Source organism: Typopeltis vanoorti, chromosome 12, assembly GCF_054136105.1.
Source record: "Typopeltis vanoorti isolate ZY-2024b chromosome 12, IOZ_Tvanoo_1.0, whole genome shotgun sequence".
NCBI classification, from domain to species: Eukaryota; Metazoa; Arthropoda; class Arachnida; order Uropygi; family Thelyphonidae; genus Typopeltis; species Typopeltis vanoorti.
In genome coordinates, this window is record NC_143560.1 from 133,385,672 (window position 1) to 133,412,739 (window position 27,068).

At 34.9% G+C, this 27,068-nt stretch overlaps 1 protein-coding gene across 2 annotated transcripts in view; it reads left to right on the plus strand.

The window, feature by feature from the left end:
- Positions 1 to 27,068, plus strand: part of LOC150101235 (neutral amino acid transporter 9-like) — a 350,447-nt gene that overhangs the window by 190,884 nt on the left and 132,495 nt on the right. For both annotated transcript variants that reach the window (XM_090401257.1, XM_090401256.1), the window contains exon 7: positions 15,715 to 15,771. In XM_090401257.1, coding sequence (XP_090257383.1) covers positions 15,715 to 15,771 — 57 coding nt within the window. The remainder of the gene's footprint in view (positions 1 to 15,714; positions 15,772 to 27,068) is intronic.

A 27,068-nucleotide genomic window follows, 5' to 3' on the forward strand; every position in this document is an offset into this window, starting at 1 on the left:
CTGGATAGTGGATACGTTAACCACTCGGCCAACCAGTCTGGCAACCAGCCTTTTGGTTTTTTGAGACATGGCTTCAATATTTGTTGCACATATTATTCAAATTGCAATAATAGTAATAATAATAATATGAAAAAATTGAAAATCTCAATCGAAATTGTATATTGCTAGTGTGTGGCAACACCACACACTAGCAATATGCATTTCAACTGAGTCACAGAGGCTGTGTGCACTGGTGATCCAATATTGTGGCACGTTGAATGAAAACATTTTGGCATAATCTTGTTTTATGTATGTTCAATACCTGTACAGCGTATGCATTCCGAGTACTGAACCAGTAGCATGGCATGATGAATAAAATTGTTTTGGAACAATCTTGTACTATATTATTTGCTGTATCTCATGAATTTTTTTTAAACTTTTTATTTATGGTAGTAACTTTTGAATGTTTTTAATACAGCATGTAAATTATTCTTCTGCCCACCTGAAAGCTTAAATTGCCCACTAGTGGGTATTTCCACCCAGGTTGAAGAGCACTGACCTATAGTATATTAGTACCACAGGTGGGAGGGATAATGTTCATATAATCCAGAAACCCTACTATAAAGGCCAAACACAAAACTTTTTAAGATTTTTTTTGCCTGGTGAAACATCATTGAAAACTGCTTATCAGAAGTGTGAAGTAGCTGTTGTCATGTTTCTTCCTCATATCCTTTCTTTCATTCTTACATGGTGATCAGAATACATTATGAAACTTAGGGATACAACTACCGTGTTAGAGTAAAACTTTAATTTAATATAAACCAAAATATACACTCGACGTTTAGACCTACACACGAAGGTCATCTTCTGGAGTATACGTATATATACAAAGAAACAAGCTGCACTACAATCTGCATGATATGCTGAACTTACTGATAAACCGTTAAAACTATTTGCCTGACCTCTGGTGTTTAAAAAAAAAAAAACCTCACTACATCAAAGCTAGAGTCCTGTTATTATTATTATCTATTAGGTTACAAAGTTGAATTAAGTGGAGAGTAACATGTTCATAGAGAAATTAATAGATAAATAAACAAACAAAAAATAAAATTACTTGTTTAAGTATACATATAAATTTCAATGACAAGTATGGATAGTGACCAATAAAAGATTAAAAATTGCTTAAGAGTCCTAAAGTTGAAGTTTGCTGGAAACTAAGTGGGCTGAATGTGTGCCATCCAAATTCTTGGGATTTTTAAGCCCCCATTATTATTAAGATTGGGTGGTTAATCAAAATTTCCCAGCTGCTTTAAATTTCTTGTTGTTTATTATTTTAACGGTATATTAGAACACAGAAAGTAAGTAAATAATTAATTTATTAACTTATTGCTGATATTTCGCTGGTGTTATAACCAGTATCTTCAGAGCACAAAAACACTGTTCGTCACAATATGCGAGACTATAACAACATGGTGTACATAAACAAAATTGTAGCAGCAACACAAAGACTAGAGTCCTGATTTTGCGCCCTCTATTTGAAAAAAAAAAAAAAGAGCTATCATATATTACTAGAGTCCTAGAAAAGTGCTAGTTTTTTCTTAATATGACTGTCTCCCAGATCTTCGGCAAGTTAATACAGCCATATTTGTTGAGATTTGGAGTGTGTTTTAGGGCTTCTGTCGCCTCTAAGAATAATCTCTCTGATTTATACGGGTTTCTGTGTAGTACTTTTGTGTTTTTCAGTTGATCCTGTGTGCAGGGGTATCCAGAGCATGGTCTGCTAGGCCCGACTTCCCATAATGATAATTCCGGACGTATCTTTTATGTTCGCTGATGTGGATGTTCACAGTTCTTCCTGTTTGACCGTAGTAGGCTTGATTACATGAGCAGGGTACTTGGTAGACTCCTGGATGTGATAAAGGAGGAATGCTGTCCTTGGGTGAGCGGATGAGGGTAGCTAATTTGCTACATGGTCTGAATGTAGTGCGTAGTTTGTTTATTGAGAATTCTTGAGATCTTTTCGGATGTGCCTTTAATGTAAGGGATGGTGACTGTTTTGTTCTAGTTCTCTGTGGTGGATGGTGAGAGAGGTTTCTTAAGAGTGTTTAGTATTTTGTTTATTTTATGTGGATTGTAGCCGTTGGCCAAGCAGGTGTGGCGTAAGTGAGTCAGTTCAGCAATAAGAGCCTTGTCATTGGAACAGATTGCTCTCGCTCTATGGGTTAGCGTTTTTAATATGCCATATTGTTGAGACGGATGATGGTGTGATTGTTTGTGTAAGTATCTACCTGTATGTGTGGGTAACTGAAAATGATAAGGAACCATCTGGAAGATGTGTGATAAGTGTATCCAGGAAGGGCAGACAGTTGTTGGCTTCCAGTTCCATAGTAAAGTGGATTTTTGGATGTTGGCTATTTAAATGTGCTAAGAATGTTTTCAATGTCTCTGGGCCATGTGGCCAAATAGCAAGCATATCATCAACATAGCGTAGCCAAAGTGTTGGTTTGAGAGTGGCTGTATTGATTGCTTGTTTTTCCAGGTGTTCTATATAAAAGTTGGCTGGGGGGGGGAAGGGGGAGCCCATGGCTGTCCCATCTATTTGTATATTTTCCCTTTCCATGCGAAATATCCTGCATGTATTGTGAATTTGAATAGTTCAAATATATCAGGGGGGAAGTGTGACTTCAGTAGATTGAGTTTCTATTAGTGGTACATTTGTGAATAGTGAAGTGATGTCAAAGCTTACTATTAAGTCTGAGCTTTTTAGGGTAAGGTGTTGTAAGATGCTTTTTAGGTGTGCTGAATTTTTGACAAAGGAGGGAGAATTGTTTGTGGGAGTGGCTAGTAGCTTTGCTAAATGTCTAGCCAGTTTGTATGTGGGACTATTTATACTGTCCACAATTGGGCATAGGGGTGTGCCTTGCTTGTGAATTTTTGGTGCTCCATAGATCCTCGGTGTTCTAACATGGAAGGGCTTGAGTTTGTTAACTGTGTCTTTGGGCCAGGAAGTGACTTTTTTCAATAATTTTCGTGCCTTATTCTTTTGTGTGTTGGTGGGATTGCGATCTATAATTTTGTATGTTGACTGATCTTGTAATAGTGTGTGCATTTTGTTTTCATATTCAGTTGTGTCCATCACCACGGTTGCATTTCCTTTGTCTGCTTTTGTTATGGTAATCTGGCTGTTGTTGTGTAGCTCTTTTATAGCAATGAATTCCTTATGTGGGATATTATTTTTGGGAGGCTTGGACTTGATTAGGATGTTGGCCACATCTAAACGTATGTTGTTAGCTATTGTTGGAGGCAGGTCATATATTCCTCGTTCGATGGACGCCATTATTTTGGCTTTTGGAACTTGCTTGGGAGTTATGGCAAAATTGTGCCCTCGACTTAAAGCACTCGTGGCTTCTTTGCTTAAGGTGAGTGACGATAGATTCACGACGACGAGGTCTTGTTGTAATTGCGGTCGTTGTATGGTGTTCCGTTGTTGGAGATTTTCAAACTTATTTTGGTGCCGGTTTTTGACTCTGTCGAATTCCTTTTTTGCCGTTGCATCGGTGATGTTATCTAGGATCTTCCAAAGTTCCGTATTCCGTTTCCGTGTTCTAATATACCGTTAAAATAATAAACAACATGTTCGAGGAACACATAAGTCTGTCCACACGCTTTAAATTTCTGTTCATACCAAGTTTTTGTATGATGCAAAGAACAAGTACTTTTCCAATCAATTCGATGTAGGGTGTTAAGAACGTGATTTATGAGGCCAGCTTCACCAAAATTATATTTATTGTGTCATTGGTGTTCTTTTTTACGGATAGCAATTGTAAGTCCAGTTTCCCCAATATAAGGTAAATTGCAAGTGCAATAGATGCAATAAACTCCAGGGTGTGTCAGTGTGGGAGAGGATCCTTAGAGGTGTTGAATATGTTTTTTAATTTTAAAGGTGGTGTAAAAGCGGGATTTTTTTTGTTTATTTATTTATCTATTATTTTCTCTATGAACACGTTACTCTACATTATTGTAAATTGTTTGGTCACTCTTAACATTAAAATTGAGTTATATTCTTTTGGTTTATTAGTCGACCATAAATATTAAAAGATCTACACAATTGTCAACATGTTTCGCCAGCAATTCTGTCTGGCTTCTTCAGGACAAGAAAGTTGATACAATACTGTTTACTAGTAAAAGAGAGAAGAATGGAGTAGCACAGTCAAATCAACTAAAATTAAAACTGACACGTAACATCATACGTGTAGAGTCTCAGTAATTATTCATTGAGCGTGTTGTATAGTTTTTTGCAAAATAAAATTTTGGTAAGCTAAGAGAATTTATTAGGCTTTTCCCGATGTCTCTCAGTATCATACCTTGATTCAGGGCCGAGCCGTGCGGTTGTACAGATTGTGCACCGCGCAAGGGCACTTGAAGATAGGGGCGCCATTTCACCACGGGAAATAATAAAAAAAAATATAAATTTTCTTATTCTTGAATTATATCATTTGAAGTGAAACGTTATCAATAGTACCACAGATTTTATTTCACAGAGTAAGCATCGACTCAGCGAAAATTTTATAAATATTTTCGATTGTTTATTATATTTTTAGTGAAAATTGTTAGTTTAAGACAGACCATGAATTCATTCTCACGCTGTGCTTTGCCCAGTACCGTCGACAGGGTTTAGCATAGAAGCAGCCTGCCCCACAGCGCTGCTAATAAGGGTGCTCGTTCAGCCATATTTCGGCAACATGATATTTTACAAAAATACAGCGTTTAGTTTAGCAAAAAAAAGGTGCCAGTTCCCATTGACGGTTAAATATGTGCTTATTATATTTTATTAATAAAAAAATTATAGTCATACATACTAAAACTAAACATTTTAGAACCCACTTATTAGATACTTAAGAAAACAACCCATAAAGTATCATACGATGTGAATTTCATAAACTTTTATAGTCTATATATAAATATATATATATATATATATATATATTAAATTATATTCTGCATGAATTCTCCTACTCAAATTGCGAGTCTATCGCCCCGAATTTCACATTTGAGCGATAATTTGCTCCCTGCAGTAAACAATATGCTATCCCCAACAGCCATTATACTTCAGAAACACGAAAACCAATTAGTTTTATCATGTCATTGGATAAGGTTCACAGACATCGTTTGCAGACTGTGTAATATATTTCTCAACAAATAGTGCAATTACAGACAACTGGGAATATAAACACTAACTAATGAATCACATCTTCCCTCCAACTGAAACTGCTATATACAGCAGGTGCAACATATGGTTTTGCTTGACACACTACTCCCCCGTCATGAACGTGTTAAAACTAAGAAATATATAATGAATGCATTTCAAATATTATGGAAATCGGTTTAAGAGAATTAGCATTTCAATTCAATTGTCAGCTTGTTTTGTTTGGGTACTGCGATCTTTTGTTGATACCGCACCAATCATATGCACTTCTTAATTGTGGCTTTTTCTCTCTTACACTAGCCTACAATTGCACACATCTTTCACTTCGCATTAGTAATTTGTCAAGGATTGTTCATTACGTATCTCAAATCTTAAATGACTGGTAATTTTTGCTTGATATAATGGGAAGAATATGACTCTATTTGGGTAGATAACTTTGATTGCACACAAGGAAACTGCTCTTGAGGACAGAAGAAATGATGGAGAATAGAAGCTTCTTGGTAAGTCATACCCGTTTTCAGTTTTTTTTTTCTGAAAACTTTACTTTCCGAAAACCCCACATATATCTTGCAGCAGATTTTTTAGCATTAATTTTGGGAAAAAAGTGTGAGTTATAGTCAAGTAAATATGGTAATTTTTTTAGCTTTCAAATTCTTAAGTATGGATCATTGGTTAAAGACTGGATTTATAAAATGCACAAAAGAGAGCAATATAGCAGATACAGAAATAAGCAATTTCACTTGTCTCATTAATGATAAATTATTTATATTAAGAAAAAATGTATAGTATCTTTATAAATTTTGTTCTATTAAAAATAAATCATATTTTTTGTTTAAATGTACATCTAAATTCAAATAAAACAGACATTTACAATGAAATATATTTTTATTTATTTATTATTATTATTATTATTATTATGATAAGGGTATTTTGAAAAGGTACTTGGTATTAATGAAATTTAAAGAAGGGATACACAGATATCTGAAGTTTCAGATACACTGATCTATCCAAAAATATTTAGTCTGAAACATAGGTGTACATTACGATGTTTGTTTTCTTAAATTCCACTTCGAATTTGGATAGATGAAATAGTGTCTATCCAAATATGCACTTCTTACATTTTTTTCAGCGTCATTTCAATTTTGAATGTGAAACATATTGAGTGTATTGTGTATTCTGTGTTTAAGTGACTTTGGACAATTTGACTTTGATTTTAATTGTGTACTTATTTTTATATTTTTGATAGACAAATAAAATTTTAAAGATAATAGTTTATAAATTATAAGCATATTAATCAGCTGAGGGACCGTAGCTAAAAATCCCGTATATATGTGGGATAGACTATCGGCCCATCAGGCTGATGTGGCTCAAATTAAATTAATAAACATAGGTTATTTATGAGCTATGAAACCCTTTAGAATGATCTTTGTTTACACATACTGCAATTGGCCCTTTGATACTTTTTTGGTGTATTTTTGCGTCATTTCATTTTGTGCGTTACGGTAACAGTGTTACTGTGCAGTTGCCTTTTGTTTTATAAAATATATTTATTGTTTAGTAAATTTTTTGTGAATTTGATTATTATTCATGTAAAGTAAGTACGTCTATTATATTTTTGCTAAGTTTGAAAATCAGTTTAATGGTTTCATTTTAGTTAATTATCTTATTTTGAAAACAAAAGATTTTTATGTTATGTTGGGTAGACGTCTAGAAAATAAATAATTTTCAATAAGAGATTTATTTATATATTTGTTCTTGTTCTGGTTGGAAGACATTGCGGTTGGGGTCCTTTTACTGATTTCTTTAATAAATAATTTTAATATTCTAGATATTTCTTAATTATTAAACAATTACCAGAATGTAAAAGATATTAAATATCACTGAGAAAGCTATCAGTGGCTAATATCTCTACATGTTAATTTTCAAAAAATACTTAAAATGTAAGCATATTTATTATTCAACATCTGAAAAATCAAATTCTGTAATAAAAAAATTCACACTGAAAAAAAATCGGTTAAGGGGTTAAAAAATAAGTTGAAGGGAAAATTTCAGAAATTATTATTTATTTTGGTGGACAACTTTTAACGCTCTTCTTATTTTAAAGTCTAACCAAGTGTGTTAACCCCTAGATGTCGGAAAAAAAGCCAAAGAAGTTATGTGGTGCACAAAACAGGTAAAGACAATTGCAACGAGTACAACTGGAACATGAATTGGCTGGATCGCTGAATAAATTTTTAACTTCAGGACCACATAAAAAACAAAGAGCAGATAGTTCTGACGAAGCAAGTACTCAGTGTAGCTCTACTACAGAAAAAGAGAGGACACAAGATAACTTTGAAGAAACAAATGTTACATGCGAAAATGAAACTGGCTTGACTGGATTGTCTACAGAAGTTGCAGCAGAAGAAATATGGATTCGATTTAGCGAAACCTGAATCTTCAAATTTTACTTTAAATTTTAATGTTAATGATCCAGGTACTTGGCCGAATCATATAACTACCAGAGTTAGAGATTATTCAGTTGAGCATTGCCCGCATCAAGTAGTTAATAAAGAATTTCCCAAAGATGAATCTGGCCGCAAGTTTTCCAATTCATACTATTATCGAACTTTAGCAAATGGAGAAAAACTTTTACGAAGTTATTTAGTTTATTCAGAATTGCGAAATTCGGTTTTCTGTTATTATTGCAAAATATTTGGTAGTCAAAATTCCCAACTTACTAACAGATACGGTTGTAACATTGGCAACATTTGAGTCATATACTAAAAATACATGAGACAAGTTCTGTGCACATTAAAAACTGTTCAAAATACAGCGAACTTAAAATGTCGTTGATTAAGAAATGCATCATTTATTTCTTAATCAACGATTATATGGAATTGAGAAAAAATTCCAAAGATTATATGGAATTGAGAAAAAATATTGGCAATCTGTTATAGAACGGTTAATCTACATAATACAATATTTATCAAGACAGTGTATAGCTTTTAGAGGTTCTTCACAAAATCTTTTTGAAAATGATAACAGCAATTTTTTAAAGTTAGTAGAAACTGTTGCTAAATTTGATTCAATAATGGCAGAACACTTGCATTACATCCAAACATCACAAAAAAGGAACATTGCTCATTATTTAGGTGATAAAACACAAAATGAGATCATCCGTATCTGAAGCTATAAAACAAAAAAAAATTTAGAAATGGTTAAAGAGGCAAAATATTATTCATTAATTCTTGACACTACTCCAGATATAAGCCACACAGAACAATTATCTCTTGTTATTAGATTTGTTAATCAAAATAAAGGTATAAATATAGCAGAAATTCATGAACATTTTTTGGGTTTTCAATCTGCAGAAGATACCACTGGGCAAGGACTATTTCAATTTATAAAAAATTATTTAAAATATATTGAATATTAACATTTTCGATTTACGCAACCAAGCTTATGAATAACTGTTCAAATGTGCGAGGCAAACATAATGGACTGCAGAAAAAAATTTTATTTTTTTATTTTGTGTGCTGCTCATTCATTAAATTTGGTAATTAATGATGCAGCTAAGATATCCTGTGAAACTGGAAGTTTTTTTGGGGGGTAATACAGGAATTATATAATTATTTTTCAATATCTGTGAAGCATTGGGCTATATTAAAAAAAAAGTTCGTGTTTTAAATTTGAAAACCACTTTCTGATACTAGGTGGAAAAGTAGAGTAGAAGCAATAAAGCCACTTGAAAATAATATCAAGGAAATATACCAGGCTCTTTTTGATATTACAGAAAATGAAACTAAAGAGAGTTCAGGCAGACAACTTAATTTCAAAGATTTATTCATTTAAATTTATTTGCTCTGTTCATGTTTGGTACGAAATCTTAAGTCTTGTAAATGTTGCAAGCAAAATAATGCAGATTCTGCCATTTGTTATAGGAAAAATTACAGAAAATCTTGATTATGTTATACAAGAATTAAATACTCGCCAAATAGACCAATATTTTGAAAATATTATTATAACAAAAGAAGTAGCAAACGATCTTAATATTGATCCTATTTTTCCAGACATTCGCAAAAGAACAAAAAAACAAAAATTTTTGGTTACGAAGCATCAGATGAGACAACGCATGATCCTAAACAAAATTTTAAAATAAATTTTTTCTTTGCAATTTTAGACACGACAATAACTTCAGTCACGGAAAAATTCAATCACTTCATACTCTTAAAAAGATAGCAAGGACTTTAAAGTTATAAGAGACATTAGCAATTTAAGAGATTGGAGCAATGAAGATTTATTGAATCATTGTAAAGATTTGCACTTCAAACTGAGAGACAATCGCGATATTGATGATATGACTTTATTTGAGGAATTAAAAACTTTACAATGTTTTATTAAAAAAGTCAGCTCCTCAGGATGTTTTAAATTATATATACGAAAATAAATTAACCGACATGTTTCTGAATACTGCGATTGTGATGTGTATTTATTTAACATTATCAATATCCATAGCATGAGGGGAAAGAAGTTTTTCAAAACTGAAACTAATAAAAAATTATTTGCGGTCAACAATGTCTGGAGAGCATCTAAAGGATTTATCAATTATATCAATTGAAAATAATATTATGGATTCATTAGAAATTTTGTGGCGGCTAAAGCACGACAGATAAATATGTGAAATAAATCTACATTTATACTAATTGTTATATAGTTAAAAGCATATATCCAAATTATCTTTGTTATGTAATATTTCTTTTTATATTAAAATAAATGTAATTTTACGTAATCTGGATGTAATATATATATATATATATATATATATATTCTCTTGTATTTATATATTAAGGAATAAACATTTTTGAAAATTTTTATTATTAAAAATTCCTTAAAGAATTTCAGTGATCACAATGTTCTACTACTGTTAAATAAAATTTATTTTTATGTATGCATATAAACTGTTTTGTACTTTTAAAAAAGTAAAATTTTTTGCAAAAAATTTTTCATGGAAACTTATTTTATGGGGGTGCTGAAAAAAAATTTTGCACAAGGGCGCCTCCTACCCATTGCGCAGCCCTGCCTTGATTTCTGTTCAGATTATCTCCTGTCCGGAGTGCAATTGCCACTTCTCTGAAGTTTCTACATCTAAAATCCTCTTCTATATAAGGCATGGAGCTGTTATCTTTTATCCCAATTGATGGAATGGTGAGACATCGAAAAATGATGGGCTAATCCTGAAATGTCTATTCTGTTGTTATTAACATCTCCTATATGTTATTTTTTTTTGAATTTCTAGGCTTCTTGAAGTTTGACCTATATAATTTAACCCACAGGAACATGGGGTTGTATACGCCTGCATATTTGTAAAAGGCATTACTGTCCTTAGGAGATCTTAAGATGTGTCGTATAGTTTTGACAGGTTTAAAAGCAACTCTGATGTTGAAAGACCTCATGAGTTTGGCTATTTTTGTTGAAACTGATCCGGCATAAGGGATGGCAATAGATGATGTATCCTGTGTGACAGGAGGTAATTGCTGTGGATTGTTCCTATGAAGAATCTTTTGGATTATATTTTGTGAATAACCGTTGTTTACCAATGTTTGAGAAATGAGAGTGAGTTCATCAAGGAGATCCTTTTCTTTTGAGATAATATTGGTTGCTCTATTTTTAAGCATATGTATAGTGCTGAGTTTTTGTGCATAATGGTGAGCTGATTTGAAATGTAGGTAACGTCCCGTGTCTGTAGGTTTTCGATATATTGTGAGCTGGATTTGTCCATTCTCTTGTTTCTTTGTTAATGTATCTAGAAAAGGTAATTGATTGTTCTTTTTCAACTCTAACGTGAACTTTATTTTCTGATGGAAGGAATTTTTTGTATTGAACTCAAGTTGTTTTCTGTGTCTCCTTTAACTCCTGCTGAAAAGCATGCTGTCGCAAACCTAAAAAAGAACAAAAATATAATCATCCTAAAGGCAGATAAAGGCAATTCGACAGTTATTTTGAACACCAACAACTACCTAATGAAGATCACTGATTTAGTTACTGCAACCTATCGCATATTGGATGTAAATCCAACTACAAAAAATCAAAACGAGACTAATGTTCTATTACGTAATATGATGAGGTGGCCTTCAGAATTACAACGAAGTCTAAAGTCTCTACAACCCTTTGACGCCACACTTATATGGTGCACCAAAAGTGCACAAAGTTAGTGTTCCGCTCCACCCGATTGTCGACGGTAGAAATTCTCTGACATATCTACTAGCTAAATATCGAGCCAGTCTTTTGAAAGATAATATAAAGAAATCGGATTCCTTCATAAAGAACTCTAAGTATTTCATGGAAAAATTAAAAGGCATCACCATCTTAAATACAGACATACTTGCAAGTCTTGATGTAGTGTCGTTATTCACAAACGTACCTGCTGAAGAAGTTATCAAGATCATAGAAAATCTCTATCCACATGACATAGTTCAGCTCTTTTGCCATTGCCTGAAATCAAATTATTTTAAAGTAAATAATACTATTTATGACCAACTTGATGGCTTAGCCATGGGCAGTCCCTTGTCACCTCCCTGCACTGATTTGTTCATGGAAAAACTAGAATCTCCAGCAAATCCTAAGTCGTTGATTTGCTGGAGATACGTAGCTGATATATTCATTATTTGGAAAGACACAGAAAACACCTTATTTGAGTTCCTTACAAAAATAAATTCCTTCCACCAGAAAATAAAGTTCACATTAGAGTTGGAAAAGAATATTAAATTACCTTTTCTAGATACACTAACAAAGAAACGAGAATGGACAAATCCAGCTCGCAATATATCGAAATCCTACAGACATGGGACGTTACCTACATTTCAAACCAGCTCACTATTATGCACAAAAACTCAGCATTATACATATGCTTAAAAATAGAGCAACCAATATTATCTCAAAAGAAAAGGATCTCCTTGATGAACTCACTCTCATTTCTCAAACATTGGTAAACAATGGTTATCCACAAAATATAATCCAAAAGATTCTTCATAGGAACAATCCACAACAACTACCTCCTGTCACACAATATGCATTATCTATTGCCATCCCTTATGCTGGATCAGTTTCAACAAAAATAGCCAAACTCATGAGGTTTTTCAACGTCAGAGTTGCTTTTAAACCTGTCAAAACTATAAGACACATCTTAAGATCTCCTAGGACCAGTAATGCCTTTTACAAATATGCAGGTGTATGCAATATCCCATGTTCCTGTGGGTTAAATTATCTAGACCAAACTTCAAGAAGCCTAGAAATTCAGAAAAAAAAACCTATAGGAGATGTTAACAACAACAGAACAGACACTTCAGGATTAGCCCATCATTTTTCCATGCCTTATATAGAGGAGGATTTTTAGATGTAGAAACTTCAAAGAAGCGGCAGTTGTACTCTGGACAGGAAATAATCTAAACAGAAATCAAGGTATGATAGTGAAAAACATCTGGAAAAGCCAAATAAATTCACTTAGCTAACCAGAATTTTATTTTGCGAAAAACTATACAACACGCTCAACGAACAATGACTGAGACTCCACGCTCCATGTGTATGATGTTACATGTCAGTTTTAATTTTACTTGATTTGACTGTGCTACTCCATTCTTCTCGTTTTTACTAGTAAACAGTATTGTACCGACTTCCTTGTCCTGAAGAAGCCAGACAGAATTGCTGGCAAAACTTCTTGATAGTTGTGTAGATCTTTTAATATTTATGGTCGACTAATAAATCAAAAGAATATAACTCAATTTTTATGTTACTCTCCACTTAATTTAACTTTGTAACCTATAGTTAATAATAATAACAGAACTCCAGCTTTGATGTAGTGAGGTTTTTTTTTTTTTCCCCCTTGAACAACTGAGGTCAGGCAAATAGTTTTAATGGTTGATAAGTAACTTTAGCATACCATATAGATTGTAGTGCAGCTTGTTTCTTTGTATATATACTCCAGAAAATGACCTTAATGTGAAGGTCGAAATATTGAGTGTATACTACTGTGTTAGTGTAAAACTAAAGTTTTACTCTAACACAGTAGTTGTATCCATAAGTTTCATAATGTTTTCTTCCTCATAGTAGGGTTTCCAGCTATCTCTCACTCTCTCTGCTCTACACATTCATTGTGATTAATCACCATCACAGGCATGTTGAACATGCCTGTGATGGTTCAATTAACTAGGGAGCCAACACTTCCTCCACTTGAGATTATAGCAGTAAAGTGATACTGCAGGCCATCTACTGGGAAATATATAGGGATGTATTACCTAGTAGATGGTTATGCATCACGAAGCTTCCCAACTAGCTGGCAAATAACTGCACTACTACTACTACTGTTGGATTGTGTGTATGGAGGAGTCTGAGTATAGCAGTATCTGCAGGAGAACTATTGAGGCTACACATGGATTAGAGTGGATACTACCAGTGCTGGAGAGTTAAGTCCACAAGTCTTTCATCCCTACTGCATGCTTTTTGCTTTTTAAGTATCTGACATCACTAACAATTAATGGCACTGCAGTTGAAACAAATGACAAAAAAAAAAAAAATCATAGAAAATGCCAGACAACAAAAAAGTTTCAAAAAAAAAAAAAAAAAAAAATCCTCCACATCCATTTCAACTCTGGATGTTGTCAGCATGAACATTAATGATGCACACATTGCTTGCATCTGTCTAAGTTTGAGCTGTTATGAACTTCAGCTGACATCTTCCCCAACTATAGTTCTCTTTACTCTTCTAGTTATGTTTTTACATAATTCCATCTGTAGGGAGGACAGAATATATGCTTTTGTCAGATAAGATATATTGCATGCCAGATATTACTAAACTCCCATTCTCCATGATGTGATCTGCTTTGGCTCAGTTCCTTGCCTCACCTTGTAACTTTCATCCTCTGCCTTTGCTGATTTCCTAATTCAGATGACATTTCTGACCTCTTTGATTATTTCTGAACGTTGAATTCATAATCAAATTGTTCAAAGAGTGAGATTATCTTCCTTATAGACTTTAATGTTCATAATTCACACTGGCTTCCCTTCTCTAACTTTACAGATCAAGCAAGAAGAGAAGCTGAATTATTGCTGTTAGTAATAATGATCTCATTCAAGTTGCTCATTTAACATCCCAAAACATTGAATAATCATCATTCTTCCAAAACTCGACCTTTTCTTTCAAATCTACTGGTCAAAATGCACACAGCCATTTATGCTCACTGCAGGATTTTCACGTCTCTTTTACTTGTTCTGATTATATTGTTATTTTCTTTATCCTGATCCAAACACTGGCACTAACTGATTAACTGAAATAATCTTTGTTTGAATGAGGGCCTTCATTCTATACAAAACCCCCAACCACTATCCAAGCATTTGTTCTCTAGTAATGTATCAAAGCAGTTCACAATAAAAATTCAGTATGCCTTAAATGACTCTAGTCAGAAGCCCAATCTTCATATAGTTACACTGCAGCTTTGTAAAAAAAAAAAAAAAAAAAAAAAAAAAAAAAAAAAAAAAAACCAACTCAAAGCATGTTCTTGTAAGTGCTAAATGCAAAATAATAATAACAATGATTAAAAAAAAATTACCTCTTACTATTCAAACATCAGCTTGAGTCTTCTGGTCCTTGTTAAGACTACTTGGCATGGCACACTATCTACCCTTCCACCTCTCTCATATCTGGATGGTATGATGGTAATATTCTAAAAACGGATGTACTTTGAATAGCCCTTTCATACTGTTTTCCCCCAACATATAGAATCCCCAGCTCTTCAAGCAACTCAACAGATTCCTTTTTCTCCATAATTGCTTGCCCAATACTTAGCACAATTCTGACCTCTCTTGAATGAGAGTTGACATTAAAAATTCTGCATGGAAGGTTTATTTTATTTTTTTTAAATATAAATTGGAGCAAATGGGTGATAGAAAGTAAATTGTCAAATTATTTTTCTTATATACTATATATTTGCTATAATATATATTTATATTCTTTCAATTATATTTAATAGTTTTAAATGCCCACAAGCATGCAAACCGGCCCCATGAACACACGCATCTACAGACATAGGACACACTTAGAGGCATAGGGCCAGCCGCTCTATCCTCAGGACAGGTACGGCTTAGAAGGGCTAAGGATAGTCCCGTAACAGGCCACCAGGTTTAATACATGAAGGGAAGAAGAAGAAGATTATTCATTTTAATAAAATAAACTCTAGAAAAGGGTATTTTCTTACTGACTGTTCATTTTAAGTTTTAGTAAAAAAGCTAGGTCACTGGATTTGGGATTATTATTTGCCATTTTCTTGAAATTCAGAGTTACTTCCTTATTAGATGGTTATTTTGCTGTGATCACATTGATAAATAAGTTTCCTGTTTAGAGAATGGGTAAAAACAGAGTAATAATGCTTTATCCTTTTAATGAAATAAGGAAAACATAGAGTGAGGTTGAAATAGAAGAATCTTATTAGATTACATATTATTGTGGTGCAAATATTAAAAGTGAAGAAATTAAAGTGATGTATTTATATATGCAGAATCATCTGTTCATCATTCTAACATCACAGAGTTTTCAAATTCTACATTCAGCGATGGTAAGCCGAATTAAATGATTTATTTACTTGCTTATGTATATATAGTATTCAGTTATAAACTAAATTCACTAAATATCTACTTGGTATAATTATAGAATTACCTTCTATCATAAAATGCAAGGTTAGGATCTTGCAAACTCAAAACATGAGATTTTTATTAAATGATGGCAACATTATAAGGACGGAAGAATGCAGTGACACTGTAAATTCTCTTTCTTTCTGTATGAGTTGTCCTCTGAGAGAGCAGGGAATTTGAATGGTAATGGCACTAACAGTTTTGAAAGTGTATGGTATGAGGTATACAGGATATTTAATGGGGTGTTGCTATAGGCCAGAGAACACAAAGGGTAATGAGCAGGAAATGTTTAGGCAGATAAGTTTGGCTAGTGCAGAGTGAGTGATCATTATGCAAGATTTTAAATATAACAATGTAAATTGGCAGAGGAAACTACATACAGTATCAAGAAAATGTAATTTTTAGAATTCTTGAGGGGTGAAAATGTCTCAGGCAACACATGCAGTAAAGGGAACATGAATTTTGGATCTGCTTCTAGCATCTGATTGTAACTGAGATGCGAGTCTTATCCTTGGTTGGTGAGAGTAACTATATAGTTTGAGTTGGAGGCTGAATAGACATGCAGAAGAATCAAGAAGAAAGGAACTTATGTGGAATTTTAAGGTATGTGACTATAATGATTTTAGAAATGAACCAGGGGCAGTTCTACGGATGGGACAATTGAAAGGGGGGTGCATATCTATGTGAATTAGTTAAGAAATATGAGGAATGTCCAGGAAGTAAGGCTTGTTCAGACGCTAGTGTCAAATAAGATATGAGAGAGGGATCATGCATGTGTGGTAGCATAAATTGAACTCATTAACTAGCTGTTGATCATTTGCTGTCTTCTATGAATAATTTATAATGAGTGCTGTGATATAAATCCTGTTAGTTGTGAGGTTCATGGTATGATATGGTTTTTGTTGGTGGAAAACAGTAGTGCTGCCAAAATTCACCAATGACTGTATAATGTTTATGGGTCTAACGTAATGAGTGACAGTGAGGTCAGGCAATGGTCTCATTTTTTAAAAATGGGTGCAATAATGTTCACAACAAAGAGTGCAGTTGCTGGCCAAGTGTGGTGAAAATGATTTGGTGGAAAGAGTAACTACAAAAATTCGTAAGAATCATCATTTCATGATTATAGGACTTTCTTTTGAATTCCTGGAAGTTTCATGCTCAGTCATTCATGAAATTGTGACGGAACAGCTGGGGTATGATAAATTGTGTTTCAGATGGGTCCCAAAAATGCTGACAGATGTGCATAAAGAGCAAGGAGTGGAATCAGCTCAAAAACATTTGGAATGTTATGAAAATGAAGGAGATCTTTCTCATATTGTGACTGGCGATGAAATGTGGGTTCCGTACTCAAATGTCAAGTCAAAACAACAATCAATGCATTGGCACTATTCTCATTATCATCAAATTCCTGCCTATGTACCCTCAAGGGGTGTACAGGATATGACAGTACTACATGAAAAAATTACATCATTACTAATTTCCTATCTACAATTTTCCTCCAAATCAGTCTGTTACTTGTCAAGACTCCAACATTATCAGATCTTATATTTCTATCGTCTAAGGCACTTTGTACCGTATCAATCCACCTATATCTTGGTCTTTCTCTGGGTCGTTTTCCTGCCAACCTGGCGGAGAACACTTGTTTTGCTAATCTTTCCTCTCCCATTCTATTTAAGTGACCATACCACCTGAGATTAGCTCTGCTAACGCATTCCTGGATGCTGACAATGTCAAGTTCTTTCCTAATATCCTCATTTTTAATATGATATTGCCATTGATGCCATCTGTTCACGCCTCTAATCTTTCTCAGGACTCTCATATCTGCGGTCTCTAGTCTTTGGTCAAGTGTTTTACTTCTGACCCAGCTCTTAGATCCATAAGTTAAAACTGGTTTGAACACTGTATACAGCTAATTTAGTGTTCCAACTAATTTCTCTCTAATTCCATATGAATTTATTCAGTTGACTTCCCACCATACCAGCTTTGCTGATTCTGTTATCTATTTCTATATTTAATTTACCATCTTCAGTAAAAATCGTGCCTAAGTAGCTGAAATGTTTTACTTGTTCCACAGGTTCTCCATTCACAACCCAGTTGACATTTTCAATGATTCTGCCTATTTTCATTGTCTTTGTCTTTTTATTGCTGACCTTCATACCATTTCTATTACAACAGCTATTCAATTTAGTCAGAGAATCTTGCAGACTTGTAGCGGATTTATTTAGAAGTATAACATCATCCGCATAAAGAAAAGAGCTGACATTAACATCTCCAATTTTGTTATCAGGTTTAATACCACTTTCCTTCATAATGTGATCCATATAGATAATGAATAACAGAGGGGATAATGTACATCCTTGTCTCACACCAGATTTAACATTTAACCCCATTGACACCATATAACTGCAGTGTATTGAATAGCTTCTCTCTTGGCACCTTGTCATATGCCTTTTCCAAATCGACAAAACTTAAATACAGATCTTTGTTATATTCCCATGCTTTTTCGACTATTTGTCGTAAAGTGAAGATCTGATACTGACAGCCTCTATTTGGCCTGAATCCAGCTTGTTCTTCACCAAGCTTTTCTTCCACAATTCTTCTCAACCATTTCTCAAGTATACTTGCATAGATCTTGCCAGGAACACTCAGTAGGGAAATACCTCTGTAATTCTCACATTCAGTTTTATTTCCATTTTTATATATGGGTACCATGAGAGCTCTACTCCAATCATCGGGAATTCGTCCCTCTGTCCAGGCTTTCTTAACTATGCATTGCAGCCACTGTAAGACTTTTATACCACCATACTTCAGCATTTCTGGTCGAATATCATCTACTCCTGCTGCCTTTCCACATTTTCAAGCCTTTGATGGCTTTTTCTACTTCAAGTATGGATATGTATTCCTGACTGCATGCCTGGTCGGTGTTTTTTTATCACTGTGCTGTCATCACTGCTTGTTTCATTTAGCAAATTTTCAAAGTAATTACTCCATACTTCAAGGATATCTTTTTCTCCTGTTTTCATGTCACCTTTATCATCTCTAACTCCTTTTACAGCACTCTTTCCTCCATTCCTAAGCTTCTTCAACAACCTCCAGAATATTTTGCCACCTTCTTGATATTTATTTTCTATATTCTTGCCAAAGTCCTCCCATGACTTTTGTTTAGCTAGTTTTACACACTGTTTAGCTTTCTTACATTTGTCTCTGTATTCCGTAAGAGTAAAAGCTGAGTTATTTGCCAGGAACTTTTGATATGGTTTCTTCTATTCCTTCACTGCCTCTTTAACTTCCTGTGTCCACCACTGAGTTCTGATTTTTTTATCCTTGCACACAACCTCACCACATGCCTCTCTGGCAGAATCAATCAATGTTTTCTTCAGAGTTTGCCACTGAATCTCCAAGGTTTGATTCCTGTTCTCAAACTCTTTCATTTTCTTTTCAATAATCTTTCTGTATTTTAGTCTACAGTTCACATCTGAGAGCTGCTCAACTTTTATTCGCTTTAAAACTTTCTTACATGTTATTCTTTTCAATATGAAATTCAATTTTATCCTGCTCAAGACTAAATAGTGATCGCTTCCAATTTCAAATCCTCTGTACACTCTGGTGTTCTGCACCAGGGAGAAAACATCACTATCAACAATAACATAGTCAATGAGACTTCTTATTTCTAGCCTCTTCTCCCCATGTGAATTTGTGCACATTTTTATGTTGGAACATGGTGTTAGTAATAACCAGTCCATGTCCTGAGCAGAAATCCAACAGATATTTGCCATTATTATTAGCTTTGCTCTTTTCTCCAAATTTTCCCAAAATATTTTTGTATGTCTCACAATCATTTCCTACTCTGCTATTTAGATCCCCATCAAGGACCAACTTTTCCTTTTTCATTGTGTCAGTTGCTTTTTCTAAAGCGTCAAAAAATTCCTCCACTTCTACCTTAGTAGAACCTTCTGTGGGACCATAGGCACAAATAAGTCTCATTGTCCAGTTCCCCATTCTCATATTTGCCCACATCACTCTACTTGAGACTGACTGCCATTCAAGAAGATTAGCCTTGTATTTTGTGTTGAATACTATGGCTACTCCTTCTTTTCCTTGATTGTCATTGCCTGAATATAACATTTTGTATTTATTGCTCAGAAAGATCTCACCAGTTTTGGTCTTTTTTGTTTCAGTCACCCCTATTATGTCGATCTGGTACTTATATATTTCCTCAGCTAGCTCCATTTCTTTGCCATTCAGGCTTCTTACGTTGATAGTACCAATCTTTAACTCTGGTGATGTTGAGTTGGGGTTTGTTTTCAGATTTGTTCCAGTAGCTGACTTTTCGCTGTTCGCCCTGGTTCCCTGGCGAAAACAACGGGGGCCTTGTTTAACTGGGCAACGCCCCAGCCAGCATGAAATTTTGTCATGTTGGTGGCACTATTCTTCATATCTGAAAGCAAAAAAATTCATACAAGTACTGTTGTTCAAAACAGTGATTGCCATTTTCTTCTAATGAGTTCACACCATCTCGAACTATCTAGCAGATTCAGAAGTTTAGGTGGGACCTTTTTGACCACCCACCTTACTGCTCGAACAAGTGACTACTTCTTGTTCCTGCATATGAAGTAGTGGATCCCATTTCAGTGCTTTGAAGTTGAACCGAAGAATAGTGTAACTCAGTGGTTGAACTCACTGGCAGCAGACTTTTTTGATGTAGGTATGAAGAAGCTGGTGCCACAATACCAATAATTCCTGGAAGTCAGTGGCAGTTATGTGGAAGAAGAAGTATATATGTAGGTATTTTAGCTTATAATAAAACTTTTTTTTCTTCTTTATCAGTTCTTCTTTAAATTCTTTAAATTCTATCTTCTTTAAATTCTTGACTGGACCTTACTTTCTGGATACCTCATATTTTTCAATAGTAATAGCAAATTGCATTCCTCAAGTGAAAAAGATAATGCAATTTTGTGTAAAATAGATGAATAATTAAATCAAACTATAGATGAAAATGAGGTTATGAAAAAATATAAAGAGATATAGAAAGCAGTTGCTTAGGAAAAAAATATAAAGACAGAGCAGTTGCATGAAGAATGTAAGACTCAAGACAAGAAAGTAACTAGTATAGTTAAGAAAACAAAAAGTGGAATATGAAAAGGGACTAGCACAACAGTCCAAGGCAAGTTCTAAGGAATTCATTCATTCACAGTGTGACCAATGGGAGGATAAATGATTCTGAATGAGCAACTCCTTGTTAGATGGAAATAGGGGGGGGGGGCAAGTAACTACTGCAGATGAGATAGTGGAACTGTTTTTATGTTTTCATAATAATTTTATTAGGTATTTGATCCCAGGAAAGCAGATTTTATTTATGGAGAGGATTGAAAGTTTAGGAGTGCATGAGGAGAATGTGTGTCAAATTTTAAGTATGCTGGAAGTCAGTATGACAATGGGACTGGATGGGATTTTGCCACATGTTTTAATGTTTTAAGAGATGTGCTAAAGAACTGACAACTCCATAGTCTTGTCTATTTAGTAAAAGTCTCGCTACTGGGAATGTGCCCAAGAAGTTAAATGGGGATAAGATAGTGCAATGCATAAGATTTAGTAGTAGAATGGGCATCAAACTATATACCAGTTTGGATTTCTTCTGTAGTTTTAGAGAAAGTAGTGAGCAATCACATACAAAGTTGGTAATATCTGTGAAGGTCAGCATGAATTTGTTAAGGGTACACTTTAGCTTTTATAATAAAATAACAAGCGTGGTTGATGTGGGAAAGGCATATACTGATTTCTTTCAACTTTTTTTATTATTATTTTTTTTTTATTTATTATTTTTTGCAATTGGCAGAGTGCCACATAATATGTTGGTAGTGAAGTTGCAACAATCTGGACTATTGTGTTCAGATCTGGTCACGGATTCGGAGAGGATAAATTAACCTCTAAGAGGGTACAGAAGCAGATAAATCAGGATTAACCATGTTAGACTGAAGACATGCAAAATACAGTTTTGTGGATAGAAGACAAAGGAGGTGGCATGATTGAAACATTTGAACTGTTGAGATATTTACAGGATTAATTTTTCTGGAGAAGATTTTTCATATAATAGAACAAGGGAAAGAAAGAAAGACAAGGTCTATCCCTGGAAGTTGCAAAAGCGGGTTATAAGTAAGAGGATGAGAAGTGGTTTTTTGCATGGAAGGTGTTTGGATCATAGAATGCATTTCCTGGTAGGGTGGTGAACATGCAGACAGTGAATGGGTTTAAGGACTAATATGATGGACTTTGTTGTTTAAGAGGGGGGGGACCTCCTGTGATGAATCTTGTGACTCAATGAAGGTCCTGAATAGTAGTAATAATTATCTTCCAAGGAGGTTCCTGGTCATCTCTATGATGTGTTTTTGCAATACGTCAGTTGCTGATATATTGCCAAAATGCAAGCTGAAGAAAGAAAAAAAGTAAGTCTGGTAGAAATGATGTAGATTTTGTGGACTTATGGCCTGAGTTTGATGGATAGAAAGTTTTATACAATGCTGATGGACTGCACTTAAATGGATTCAGAGTTATGTCGTGTCTGGAGAGAGCTTTATTCACTTGAGAGTGTGCAAGTGCAAAGTCAGGAAAACTAAAGCAATTAGAGCAAACGTGTGTGTGTGTGTGTGTGTGTGTGTGTGAGAGAGAGAGAGAGAGAGTGAAAAGGTACCCATGAAGTGAAGCAGCATGTTAATGAACAAAATATGCAGAATCTAGTCTCTCAGGCAACATTAGTCAATTCAGAATTTAAAGGTGGTGTAGCATAGTGAATGGGTTTAAAGACTAGTATAATGGACTTTGTTGTTTAAGTGTAGCATCACCTTAGGCTAGGGCTTAAGGAGATGCTACACTTTCTATTACTAATGCTAGAAGCATCAGGAATAAGGTGGAAGAGTTTTCGGCATTGGCTAGTGCAGTCTCACCAAAAGTTATAGGCATTGGTGAGACTTGGTTAACAGCAGATGACAGAGTTACAGGGATAAAATGTGATGGATTTAATATTTTCAGGGAGGATAGAGTAGACAAGACAGGGGATGGGGTACTGCTGATGATAGCAGATGAATTACAGCAACAAGATTTGGATCAGTTGGTCATGTCAGTTCTTTTGAAATAATCTGGTGTGAGATTGAGGCCAATAGGATAAAATATAAAATTGGTTGCTGCTGTAGGCAAGGGATGATGTAGAAGATATGATGTATATCTTCCACATATATAATGAGTGCGAGTCGAGTAATTATCATGGGGGACTTAAACTTTGGTGGAGACATAGATTTTAAGGATGAAAGATCACATGACAAGAAGGAAATGGAATTTATACACTTATTAAGAGATAATTACTTGAAGTAGAATGTGATAGAGGGGACTTGGGGTCAGAAAACCTGTCCATAACTGCCTCCAGTTAGGGAAAGCAATCATGTAGTCTTGACTTGAGAGGTAGCAAAACCTGTGGAAATTCCAGTTAAGGAGGAGTATGTGTGGAACTATAAGGCAGTTGATTATGATGTGCTTAGGAGGCAGCTTGAAGCAGTAGCATGGCATGAAGATATGCAAAGATAGGATGTTCACAGTGCATGGGGTATAGTCAAGAAATATCTGGAGAAAGCGATATCAGTATTGCTTATATACCAATCGGTATTTCAGGAGTGGTAAAAGTACTGGAAAAGTTGGTCAAAAAATGAATTCAGGAATGGGTGGATAAGAATATGAACGAACAGCATTATTAAGCATGAGCTGAAAACAAGGAAAATGTTGTGGAGGGTTTATAAGGAGAAAGATGACCAGCTAACTTCAGATCCTTATGAAGCATAAGGATCAGGCAAGAAAGATGAGCAGCATGGTAACGAAGGCAAAACAAATTATGGGAAGAAATTCGCCAAACAGGTAGAAGAAAATCCCAAAGAGTGTTTTTGTTATGTGGTAACTAAGAGGAAGAATAACTGTGGAAAGATAACTAATCAGTGCAAATAGTAGAGAGGTATCAGAGGCAGATGAAATTGTTGAGCTGCTTGAGCAACCATTTTGCAAGGGTATAGTATATCATCCAAGTGAAGATATGGTAGAGGTGACAAGGACTGATGTGAGGACAAGACAATGGTTGATGAATTAGAGGTACATGGATATTGTAGAACTGAATGCAAATATAGCTGTGAAATTGGATGGGATATCAGCTCACATTTTAAGAGGGGAACTGATCTTTGATTAGGCTGTTTAATTTTAGTCTCAGCTCTAGCAAAGTCCCAAGAAAGTGGAAGGAGGGCAAAATAATCCCTTTGTATAAAGGATCTAAGTTCTGTAGTAGCAAATTATAGACAATCAGTATCTCAGTATCTTTGTAATACTGAACAGAATCCAAAACATTCTCGAAGACAACTCCAGTAGAGAACAGGCAGGATTCAGAAGAGGCTTCTCCACAATAGATCATATCCAAGTCATTTTGCAATTAACAGAAAAATGTAGAGAAACTGAATCCCGGTATGTTTCCTCTTTATTGATTTTAAAAAAGCATTTGATACCATAGAATACAACGCAGTCATCAATGCCTTACTGGAAATAAATGTGGACTTACATCCACATGGTAAAAAAAAAAATTAACAAAAATCAGACCACACAAATAACCCTATTTGACCAAACTATAAACTGCCAAGGCAATATGATCTCCCCAAATCTATTTACCAGCCCTTTAGAATATATTCTGAAAAAAATGGACCTAAACAGAGGAATAAGCATAGATGGTGAAAAGTCACAAATCTATTTGCTGATGATCTAGTACTGATATTATTATTATTGACACCTCCAGGGAGTTCAAAGACTCATCAAGGGAAGGCACCTACTCTATTATTCTCTGTCTCCAACTGTAACTACATTCATCATCTACACCAACTGCATCTACCTCCGACCACCACCACTACCACCACCACTAGTATTTTCACAGACAGTCACAAACATCCATGCCGAAGGCGGGATTTGAACCCACAGCCTTTTGACTTTAGAGCGGATACTCTAAACACTCTCAAAGCCCAAAAGATCTAGAAGAAATGGATGAAATATACACAAACAGCAGTGAGATAGGCTTAGAAATGAATCTAGAAAAATTTATTAGAAGTTTTTCCACTTGGTTATACTATAAATTAAAGATACCGAGAAATTATATACTTGGTTTAATCCTTTATCCAAGTGTAAACAAACAAGTTTGCCCCTGAACTATTTTCAGGACTGGGAGAACTCATATAAAGAAGGTAAAGACTTCACATCACTTGCCGTAGTATCCCATAATGCAAAGCACATATCCTTGTGGACATGTATAATGCTATGCATTATGGAAGGGTCACCACTCAGACCGGTAGTGACTATATAAGTGAAGGGAGGTCTCCAAAAACTCAGGTGATCACCCAGATCACTGTAAAAACTCAGCAAGTGCGAGTCATCCAAGGGATCATTTTACTCAGCAGTGGTTCCACTCAATGACAGGCCCAACCTTCAATGGAGATGAACCCTCAGCATTGGCTCTGTCCAGTGGCAGGCTTACCCCCACCACTAAGCAGAACCATAAGCTCAGCAATGGCCCCACTCAGAGACAGGCAAGAACCTGCCCCTGAGCAGAGCCTCTCATATTTCAGTATGGCTCTCACTTCAGTGCTAAAGTGCATCACTGGGAGCCAGATCCAGAGGTGATACTAAGGTTGAAGTAATACAGAAGAATTTTCATTCATTCTTCATAGTTGCTGTAAGCAGTCCAGGAGGCTTGGTACCTTTGGATGCCTTGTTTGAGACATTAGCTTCATGTTGCCTGTGATTCATATCTGGGGCTTCTTTTGTCTGAAGCACCAGCAATGTACCACAAGGTAGCATTACTTGTGGTGGGGGGGCATGGGAAGGCTGTCTCAATCCACCCCCCTACAGTCACTTATGTATTAATAACATCCCTATAGAACAAGTTGACGCTTATAATTACTTAGGACAAACTATAAAAATGAGTGATGATTTATCTGAAGAACTAATAAAAAGAAATAAAGCTGCATGGCTATCATTCAACAGACTAAAAGACACACTGATCCAAATCTTGACATCTCTGTGAAGGCAAAACTGTTTAATAGTGATGTCAAGATTTGGATCAGTGTGTCTTTTAGTCTGTTGAATGATAGCCATGCAGCTTTATTTCTTTTCATTAGTTTTTCAGATAAATCATTACTCATTTTTATTGATCAGAAACGTGGAACACAACTAGAAAAGAAGAAGAGACTCTTAGGATTACTTAGGATGCAATAGAATGTAGGATTTGTAGCATCAGCAAAACGGAATGTGTTCGAAATGCGGAACTAAGAGAGAGAGAGATCAGGTGTAAAATATGTGCTAACTGCAGTATACAAAAACAAGATGAGATGGGCAGGCAACACTGCCGGACTCAGGGATAACAGATGGACATATAGAATACTCAATTAGCAACAAAAATAAAGAGAAAAACCAGGAAGACCACCTACAAGATGTGAAGACCCATTAGTGAAATCTATGGATATAACATGGATGAGAGAGTGAAACTCATGAATGAAACACAGGTCCATCAAGATAATCAGTATCTCAGGAGTGGTGATGAAGGTACTGGAAAAGTTGGTCAGAAAGAGAATTCAGGAATGGGTGGATAAGAATATGATATTCTATGATGTGCAGCATGGCTTTGTGAAGGATCTATCATGTCTTAGTAATATATTAACTTTTTATGATAGAATAACAACTGAGTTGGATAAAGGGAATGGCTGCATGATAATACTGCTGGATTTTGCAAAGGCATTTGACAGGATACCATATGGAACTCTATTACGCAAACTGCAACAAATCGGATGGATATGAAACTAGTTGTTGTTGATGGAAATTTTTTTCACTTGGTTATACCATGAATTAAAGATACCAAGAAATTATATACTTGGTTTCATCCTTTATCCAAGTGTAAGCAAACAAAGTTTGCCCCTTAAGTATTTTCAGGACTAAGGCAACTCGTATATAGATGCTAATGACTTCACATCACTTGCCTTTGTATCACATAATAATAAGAGAAAGAGTAATGTCCATACAAAGTAGAGATGCAAGAGGGAAATAGTGCCAGTGGTTTTGAGGCAGTATGGTGTGAGATAGAGGTGAATGGAATGAAATACTTGGTTGTGGATGGTAGTGACTATGAAATGTATAATCAAATTAGCGAAGCAAATAA